The 10,385-nt window shown below is 37.8% G+C and overlaps 1 protein-coding gene across 1 annotated transcript in view; it reads right to left on the bottom strand.

Moving 5' to 3' along the window:
- Positions 1–3,041: 3,041 nt before the first annotated feature.
- SLC39A12 (solute carrier family 39 member 12) overlaps positions 3,042–10,385 on the bottom strand; it is a 33,190-nt gene continuing 25,846 nt past the window's right edge. Inside the window, exons 11-12 of the mRNA XM_057383495.1 lie at positions 8,800–8,987; positions 3,042–4,426 (exon numbers count right to left, since the gene is read on the bottom strand). Coding sequence (XP_057239478.1) covers positions 4,298–4,426; positions 8,800–8,987 — 317 coding nt within the window. The 3' untranslated portion in view covers positions 3,042–4,297. The remainder of the gene's footprint in view (positions 4,427–8,799; positions 8,988–10,385) is intronic.

Raw genomic sequence — 10,385 nt, 5'->3', positions numbered from 1 at the left:
CGCAGGAGGAGCTGCACCAGCCCCCTGCAGCCCTGGCCCGGGGTGCTGCTCTGCGCTGCCGCCCACGGGAGCTGGGCACTGACTTCAGGAGTCTGGGCAGGGGCTCCCGTGCAGCTTGGTCCTCTTATCAGGGACATAAAAGGAAAGAGGCACTTCTTACATTCCCCTACGTGACCCGGGGAAACAGCTGCGTATGCGGATTTTTTGTTCTTTTGGGGAGAAGGGAATGGAGGTGGGTCTAGTAAAATTAATTGCAGGACTTTCTGTTTTGATTAAAGCCATTGTGTAACTACTGCTTGCATTTTCTGTAGTCACATTCCTRCAGCTACACTCACAATGGAAGGCGGCTTATTTTTAAAATGAGAGCAAGGTTTGACAAAAGGTCACAGTAAAGAGAGAAAAGCTAAGAACATTGATAAGGTATCAGTCCTAATCTATACATCAGACAAATATAAACCTGGTTTTCATTTCGAGCTGCAGGCTTAGAACTGTCACAATGATAATTTGCTTTCTCAAGTGCAATGGCAGGGTGATATAAAAACAATCCAAATATGAATACCAAAATTAACTTTGTTTTCTTATATGAAAAAAAGTATTTTTCTGTCTCTAGAGAAAATGCCACATTAACGTTTAAAGCATAAAATACAGTAAAAGAATAGTTGGCAGTATTTAAAACATGCAGATGAGCTCCAGAAACTTCCAAGGGCATTAGCATAACGGACTGCAAAGGCGGCACTATTTATCTTAGGAGTCACTGGATAATGTGTAACATATACAGAAAAGAGAGGTACAAGGTCAGCTCTCATACTTAGGAGCGCTGGTGGTTCGGAATTGGAAGCATTTTTTATGAGGCCCTCTGCCATTTAACTTCCAAGAAAAATACTKTAGCAAACAAATTCTTTCAGCCTTTCCTTTTCTCTCTAATTTTCTGTGTAAGAAAGCAAGATCTTTTCTATACTTTTCATCTTAAGAGTTCCTGAAAACTAAGAGTAGATGAAAGGCAGAAACACTAACGAGCTTCATCCARAAAAATTCCTGTATCTATAGATTCACATATTTAAAGTTTCAAAGGAACATCATGGTTATCGAGTTAGAACTGCCTGAGTGGCTGTAAAACCTCACCAAGTAATCTCTCCATCAAGCACATAACATCTGTTTGAGTAATTGCATACCTCTTACAGAGAAATGTAGTCCTGATTTAAGGGCTGCAAGCGATGAAGTTCTGCAGTCCTTACTCAGGATTTGACTCAATGAAAACATTGGCATCTTGTGCTCTCTGTTTGTTAGGTTTGAGGGAACAGAAAGATGTACCTGGCTTTAAAAACAGCTCTGTTTCAAATCTCTATGAACAAACTCCACAGAATTTAAAACAAACTAAAAGAGAATGCATCATAAGAATAGTGTACACAGTCTTCTCTTTTGTAAGGACACCAAAACATATTCTATTCTTTTTCTTGGAATTCTTAGAGAACATTGACTAAACAGATGAATTCCACAGGTGACCCTCTTTGGTTTAAAACTTATTTACTTTTCTATTTCAGTGACCTACAGGAACAGTTTCCAGCCCTCTGCAAGGCCAGAAGCCTTGTGTTACATGTGGTAATACTCCACCTTCAGTATCCTCCTGAAGACACTAAAGCACAAAGATTCACTGCAGAGTCACTAACCTTAAGTAGTGGGGTAAGTTCTCTCACAAGTGCCACAGGAATTCCAACTTTCTTATGYTGATGAAACTTCAGGTGTTCAGATTTGACACCAGGGCAAAATGGTCACAGAACTACTCACTTAGTGACAAACACCACAAAAACCCAAGAGTTCTGTGGCAGAAAGAAAAAATTAACTGGCATTCTGATCAACGCATCTGTTTCTGTGRTGGAAGCCGTATAAACTGATTTGATTGCTAAATTTGATCAAGATGCCTGATAAATACATATAGCCAAGAGACAGGATTTTCTTAAAAGATGTGGAYATAATATGTTAACAGATCATGTCAGGATGTGAACCTATGCTCATGTGCAACGTTCAAGTACACCAGAAATTACTTGCCCTCTTTCAGACCCATTAATAAATAGTAGACAAATATTTCAAATAACATTACCAAAACATGATCATATTGGTAATCTTGTTTTCTGTGATAGCATACACAAGCATTCAAACTGCGGTAACTCCTCTCTTTGAAATAATGAATGTTTCCGATATTCATTTGCACCATCTGATACAAGAATGGATTTTGCTTACGTCCAGTGATGCTCTGCTATTGCTTGAATTGACTGTCACAGCTGAAGGTCATGAAGTGACTCGGTGCCAATGCAAACAGATGAAACACTGAGAAACCACTTTTTAAAAATATTACCTTAATAAAAGCAAGCACAAACTCCTGAAAAAATTGTAAMTTGGAAGCATTAATTATGGCTTCTTAACTCACCTTTCAAAGTTATATCAACAGAAAAAGCAAACAGAGTATTTGCTATAATAAAAGAAGCTAGGATTTTACTTAAAAAGAGCTCAATTCATGCCCTTGTCAGACAGAGACTTCTTGTCTTAGCTTGGATAAATTGTTTGGRACAAAGTTTCTGAACGTGTGTGAATGTCCAGGCTTTTCTACATTTGTATTGGGATATTTACTACAAGCAAAGTCATAACTAACAGGCATGAAAATGAATGCATATCTACTTTTAAAATTATCTCTAAGTGGTTTTTTTTCTCCTGAGGGTTAGTCTGTGGTTGACTGAGTTCACAAGGCCCCGAACCTGTGCTATCATAAACAGTGAAACTCAGAATTTTTTTCACTTTGTATTTTGATAAGTTAGTGTGGTACCCATGAAGCTTTTGAGACCCAACAGGTCTGACATTCTGCTCTAGGAAAGTAGACTCTGTTCCCCTTTGTAATATGAGAATAATTGTACTTTCATTAGGAGCTATCAAATAAACACAGGACACCTTGTAAGACAGTCATGTTGTGTCATAATGTAGCGATATTTCAAGACTGAGTATAGACAAGGAAATTTTTCAGTTGCTGCATGAAGAATATATGTCTGTTCTGTATCTCCCTCTCACTATTTCCCCAGCTCATTGGAGGAGGAAGAAAGAACACAATTTAGTTTTCACRCAGAAGTACAAATAGGGGAGAAATCCTTGCACCAGAAATTGAGAGCATGTAAATAGCTGAAATCACACAGCTGAATGTTTCTCAATACCTCCTGGAACCTGCTCAGCACATCAGAATCCAGRCAAATTTGTATTTTTGTTTCAGACCTGGTTCTGCAATACTGAATTAAATTAATCATCTCAACTTATGCAGAATTACCTTGAAATCCAGAGGACTAATTACACAAAAATCACTCAGGATGGGAGGAGTTGCAGTGAGGSCACATGCACTCTAGACACTGAAAAAGCTCTTTCCACAATGCACATCACACATCTGTGATTAAGCTAATTGCTGACRGGAAGGCAAGTGTTTATTGAATGTTATGTCTCAGAAGCAACATTTGGCTCAAGAAATCCCTTCACTTGAGGAGCCTGGAAGGGATATCAGAGAAAAACAATTTAAACATACTTCTTATAATCCTTCATGAGCACTTGCTTATTATAAGCAACCACCAGAGGTGAGATAAGGCAAAAGTGGTAAATCCAATGCTTGACTGTCACAGGTTCCATTACACATATGAAAAACTCTTATTATAGTCAGAGAAGAGTATTTTCAAATTTCTGTATCATAAACTTCAATGTTTACACCTGTCATTTTTTCCCGCCACAGGGSACCAGTGGATGCAACTGCTGAGAATCTTTATGTTGACAAAGTGTATAGCACAGACTTTATGAGATTGCTTTTATGCTATTTAGCAGTTTAGCTTTGCTACACTTAGATTTAAAGAAATACATTAATTCTTGTACTAAAAGGCAAAAACCATTCCTTATTCAAATTATTCAACTATGGTTAGTCCACTTTAATTATTGCATATAAAAGTGTTTTATTCTTTTCTTCAATCAGACTGGCAAAGAGATCACTTAGAGCATTCAACTAGAATGGTCTCAATAAAAACTGATTAAAAGCTGTGAGTTTGAGGATGGGATCTGGTACACTCAGTAACAATAAAACATAATTCTAAACATTCATGTTTACAAAAAAAATAATTATAAAATCTGAACAATAAGTTAATAAAGTAAAATAGTTATCTACTGTTCAGATATAAAATCCCAGCAACTTAATTTACATATCACTATAGCAGACATGACAAAATTGTGAATAATGCTATCCACTGTCATAAGTGGTACTTGGAGATTTCCAACAGAAAACTTATATTTTAATTTTCTGTTCAAATACAGCCAAAAGTAAGAGGCAAAGCCAGCCTAATAGTAATCCAAGGTTCTGTAGAAGAAACATCAACCAGGGTCGCCGTGTCTGAATATGAGTCATTTCAGGAAGCTAAAAAAAGAATAAGACACCAGAATGAGAGCCAGATACATTCATCTGTGGGAAAAAAAGTTATGGGAAAACAAGGCAAACTTCATTAAAAAAAAMCAAAACCACAACTTTCAAAATGCTGTCCTTCTGACTATAGTTATTAATGTSTAGCATTTTCTCTACATTTTGACAAAGCTGATCTTGACAGTGGAATATTTAATAGAATTCTACTCACCTTGGTTATTTTACTGGCACTGACAAGAATTATAAATTAGATTCTGAAATCTGTTAACTTCTCAACTGTTTGTAGTAATTTTATGCAGCTGTCTGCAAGGAAATGCTTATTTAGTAAAATTAGTGATTTCCTTTTGTGGGAATAAAAGAGTTGGAGTATTTTTTGCTTCAGTACTATATATAGGGTCAATCATGCTTTTTCTGAAATAACTGGCAACACTCCTATTTATYTGGGCTTTAGTTAATGTACAAGTACAAAACAGGATTTTTTAAATATGCTTGAAAAAAAATACTATTTAGCATTTTTCTCTGTGAGTTTTAAATCACAATCGAGTAACACTTGTTTATAATCATAATAAAAGCTACTTGCATTAACCTTTCACTCTACATGGTGCCTTTTATCAAATGTTTCCACCAAATATATGTCTAAACAGAGCTTGTGAAAATGATGCCTCAGGCTCAGATTCTCTTAATATTTTTGCTTTGTGCATTATAGATGCCAGGGGAAATACTAATGACTGCTAATACTGTCACATCAGCTCTGGAAATAAATACAGACCAATGGTCTGGTGCTGACCTCTGGTTTTGGCTGGGTGGTTTTTTTCTGTGCTTGAATAAAATTACTGAGTTCCTCTGCTCTTTGGAGCCTCTTCASAGGAGCTGTAACAGCAGCAGCCACTGGGAGACAGTGGAGTGGTGTTGACCAGGGAGGTGAACGGGAGTGTTTGCTATGCTGGTCCTTCCCTCTCTCTGGGGCTGCTTCTCCCGCATTCTTCTTTCTCTGGATGTTGGCATGGGCCCAAAACAAAACTGTACTGGAAAATCTGCCTCTGCTTTAAAGTTTTGCCTGAAAATAACAGGGAAACTCAAATGTCCTGGATCTTCATTACAACCAGGCAGTGGTTCAAATTATGGTACAGAARCTTAATGTAGTTATAGCTGATCTGTGTTAAGGATAATCAGAAACTTTTAATCTAAAGTGAATGTAAACACTTCAAAGCTCTGGTGTAAATCAAAATATGAACTGACAGTTTTAAGTGCTCAAAGCACACAGGTTTTTTTGTGTATATAAATAAAAACTCTTAAGTAGGACCTAGCCTGAATTCAGGGTTCCAGTCTAGACTTTTAGTCTTTCTTATTTGTCCTTGTAGTCAGTCTATTTTGTCCCCAGTGCCTGAGTGAACAAGTTCTCCAAACAGGAGACTTTTTCTCCTCCCACAGGAAGATCCAGTATTTTCATTGCTGTCAGTGACAATTTATTTATTGCTGTCAGTGACAATTTACAAGTTAGACACTTGTAAATTGCACAGTGCGTTCCTAAGAGAGTTTTCCGAAGGAATTCTTAGCAAGCAGAACCCTTCCCATGTCCAGTTTTGGTGTCTGCTCCCTCCATCTAAGCTGTGTGCACGTTATCAACACACAGACCTTGCCTACAGCCATACCTAATATGACATCCCTGCTTTTCTGCTGAAATAAAAGCTGGTTGCTGTCACAATATCAGTTGTAGTCATSCAGCTCTCCCTGAACAACAAAGTGTGTGATACAGCAGAGAGAATCTTGTTTAAGAAACAAAAGCCTACTCAACTGGCAGATGCAAACCTTTTCATAAATTAAGGGAACATAGCACCACATTCAAACTGCTGGAATTTATCACACTTGCTAGTGCTTCAAGTGTCTCAGAGGCAGAAGAGGCACTGCTGATCAAGGGGCTGCTCCATTCCACTCCTGCTCATGTTATCATGAGCACACAAGAGATAAGAAGAAATAGGAAGCAGCATGCTGAAAGGAGGCATGAGAGGCTCTCAGGCATGTACTGGCTAAAAAAGATTTCTGCCAAGCTGGGCTCATAGGGCCTGTCTGCTGCACTGTAACAGCCCAGTAAATCACTTTAAAAATCACYCCCTTATCTTCAAAATCGAAATTATTTTGAAAGTTAGTCAGAGTAAACATCAGTTTTGCATAATTTCTTGGTGAAAAATGATGGATATAAGTAAATCTATCTTTTGTCCTTTATTCAATTTCTGAAATTATTAGTCTACCCAGCTTGCTAATGGAGCTACAATGCCATTTTTAGGAATGAAAAACCTTTRATTAACCACAGAAGTACTTCTGTGCTGCTTTGACTGTCTTGGCAGTCTCACAGTGCTGTTCTGTCAACAAACCTCCACTCACACCCCTCAATRTTCCTCAGTGCAGAAACCAGTGAGGCTGCTCAGTTTTATTTAACTGCTGCTCTGACAAGCACATTAATATGTGACAGCCCATAGAGCAAGTGCTGAAAATTACAGTCAAGCTTTGTGTACTATTAAGTGTTTGTGTACCATTGACAGGAACACTGATGATCGCTGCTTGTAGRTGAGAGAGCAGCAGAGAACAGAACATATTTCCATGCAGRAAGTTGGAAAATACATAAAGAATGGCCCATTTTCTCTTGAGATGTACAATGAAAACATACAAAGCTTTTCAGATCTATAGATGCCTGCAGTGCTACATAAATAATTTTCAAAATAAAATAATCCCTGTGATATTTGACACTGATGAGCAGGTGAGCCACCCAATGGCAGTTCTTTTGACAAAATGTCGAGAAAAGCTGATTAGAGGGATTAATAAAAGAGATTGAGAGAAATTAGGTCCTCCSCTCTCTCTCCCTTCTTTCTCCTCTTCACATCAGGACCAAGATTGTGATGACAAGATGAGAATGAGGGAAAACATGTCTCTGTCTCTGCCTGGAACTTGGGACATTGCTTGGAACATTGCTTGGAAGACTCAGGGAAAAACACGGTATTGTTCATCCATCCCTGATGGATGCCGATCCTACACGGAAGGAAAAATATGTCTGCATCATTCTTAGYCCCATTAGCAAAATCATGACTGCACAGCTGGTAGGCAGCCTCACTTCCAAATTTCTCTGTGTCAGAACAAGCTGCACAGTGTTTTTGTCTGTTATTTACCACTTCAGTCAGGACTGTTGACACATCCACAGTCCTCCAGCAGTTCCMTCTTAAGCTCTTAGAGGCACTTCAYGTCCATTTTGCTTTACTTACAATAGCAAAAATAGACTAAAATAGACTAAAATAATTACTGTAAGTAGGGTTTAAAATAGGTTATAATACTGGAATGGAGTATCAGGTTTAGAGTGTGATGCCTGAACCTGGCAAATAATGTCTCAGGCATGAAGGGGTAATGAACACAACGGGTGGTAAGGAACACAAGAAACAGACAGGCTTGGRAAAAAAACAAAGTAGTAAATTATGAAGAGACTTTTTTTTTTCTCCCTTTTGATCTACTCAGWCAAAACCTTCTGTCTTTGCAGAGGAGCTTGCAAGAAACTTCACATCAACACCTGGTGGTTAAAGAGCCATTTCACAGGGCTGGGCAAGCATTTAAGTCCTGCATTGCTACAAGTGTAACTGTTACCCATCTCTTCAATAAATTATGTAGCCTGAGGCATCTGCACCAGCTCTGATTCCTCCACATTTTTGCTCAGCCCTTACACCTTCCTCCTACCTCCTATCTTGGCACTTTTTTTTTCTATAGACAGATCATTGCTATTGAACTGGGAGTATGAAAACTATTGGGCAARTACAAAAATAGTTGAGGTAATCTGAAGGCTTTCTAATTGCTTAAGAGCTCACTGAAACCTCCCTACGATAGAAAGGGAGTGTTCAGGACAAGCATCTTACATTTTAGTTCTGAAATAGCAAATTTGCATTGAAACAATGAGTGAAAAATATAAAAAGAAAAGGGAAGTAAAAAAAAATAACCATTTTTTTGAGATCTTAAAAAACCCCTGAAGTTTCAAATATTTAAATTTTACTAAGTAACTAAAAATAAATTACTTAGAAATCTTTAGAAGATTTTTAAAAAAGGGGCTCTAAAAGTCCATGATGCCATTCTCATATATTAGCCTCTTATAATGGCCATAAAACGGCCATTATTTTCCCTTTTCTCTATAATGACACCTAAAATGAGAGTGACACAAAACCAAAACAGATTACTGATCCAAGCCCTGTACACACACAGGGCAGACAACACGTTCTTCCCAACAAGCCTACAAACTCTTTTTCTCTCCAAGTTCATCCACCTGCGTTTGTCTGACTCTCACATCTATGATGTGACTGTGCTATAAGGAAAATATARCAATAGACCAAAGTTCTCACCATTTCTGCTAAAGATAAATACAGGAACATTCCAGCTGTAATAGTAAAKATCCAGTTTTGAATTGATGGGTCAGTCGACAGAGAAAGGCCAATATAAAGTCCTAAGAATGCTGTTAGTGCACTTATAAAATTCATCAAAATTGCAATCTTCGTTGGGAGCCCTGTACTTAACAGTACAGCAAAATCTCCTGCATAGAGAAAAAGACAGAACATTCATTATTTAGCTGATAAAGGTATTTTTAAGACTCTTGGTAATAAAATATGAAGGAAAATAATTAAGATATGAACGAAGATAGTGACTGATGGAGAGAGAGAATGATGGATGCCTTTAGAATTCTGTATTTAGAATTCTGTAGAAYTAGATATAAACTTGTCCTGTGTGAACTAAAAACCTTAAAACAAAAAAAAAAGTTGTATTGAATTGTACTTGTTTAGCTGTTCCTAAAGATAGCATACAGTATTGAGGAGTGGCTTTCTGTTAGTTCTCTATGTTCTCTGACATTTCCAACTTGGATACATGCAAAAGTGAAGTCACATGTTTTCCCAGAGTTTCTAAATCTTTCTCCACTGGGAACTTGCCAGTTCAAATCATGTGGGTATATTTGCAGCACAGTCTTTGAGTGTTTTACAGGTGCTGCAAGTCAGAGTAATCTATGGAAGTCTGACCCCAGTTTTAATTCCACTGATTTCAGGCCTAATCATTTAGAGTAMGTTGTACATCAGAACCCCATCACAGATGTGTTTTTTTTCTAAAATAAAAGGTTTCATAACAGGCCCACAATAGAAGATTTGAAAAACTTTGCTCTRTAAGTGTAAAAATGACACTTTGATATTGTGGCACTACTGCCCCAGAATTAAGAAGGTGTCTTTGGGGGTAACTTTCAGATATTTCAATTTTCTTTGCTATGCAAACAAGAATTACCCATTTTACAGCAGTCAACCCATCCAACCTTTTTGTTTGGGGAAGTTTTCTACATGGCACATGAAATCTTCAGTCATTTGATGACAGAAATGAGAACCTGCAAGTCGCATTTCAAATGTCTCAGTTTATAAACGTTCATCAACACAATGTCAGGAAGAGCTTCAGCCATGCTGGAGGTTTTACCACAAAAAGTCAATCAAGGGCAATACTGAAGAGAACAATCTTCCTTGTTCTTTCCACTAGTAAAATAGATCATACACCTTTTATTATCTTATTGTTCTTGATTAGCAGCAGGAATGAGGGTAGCAAGAGAAAAACTTGGCTAAATAGCTCTGCTGCATATTGAAACTCTTGGACAGCCCCTTGTGTCAGACTATTATGAACACGTGGGTCTTGCGTACAGTTTACTGGGTTTTGTGTCTGTACAWAGAATAACAGGTCACTCTTGGCCTGATGTCATTTACACCTGGAGAAGGTGAGATGGGAAGGCATCCAGTAATGAGTGCAGAGCCTCCTCTGKTTTTTGGGGAGGGCAAAGACAGTATCAGTCTCACAGAGTAATGTTATAGGTCATGATGCCACAAGTAAGAACTCCCACAAATGTCATACAGGGAAGAACTTTTTRGGAAACCTGGAAATGCAAAGCCAATCAGGAAAAACACAC

Source organism: Malurus melanocephalus, unplaced genomic scaffold (genome assembly GCF_030028575.1).
Source record: "Malurus melanocephalus ecotype Western Australia unplaced genomic scaffold, MMel_1.1 scaffold_14, whole genome shotgun sequence".
In the NCBI taxonomy this organism is placed as follows: Eukaryota; Metazoa; Chordata; class Aves; order Passeriformes; family Maluridae; genus Malurus; species Malurus melanocephalus.
Note: the sequence above shows the minus strand (reverse complement) of the source record. Positions and strands in the feature narration are given on the sequence as shown.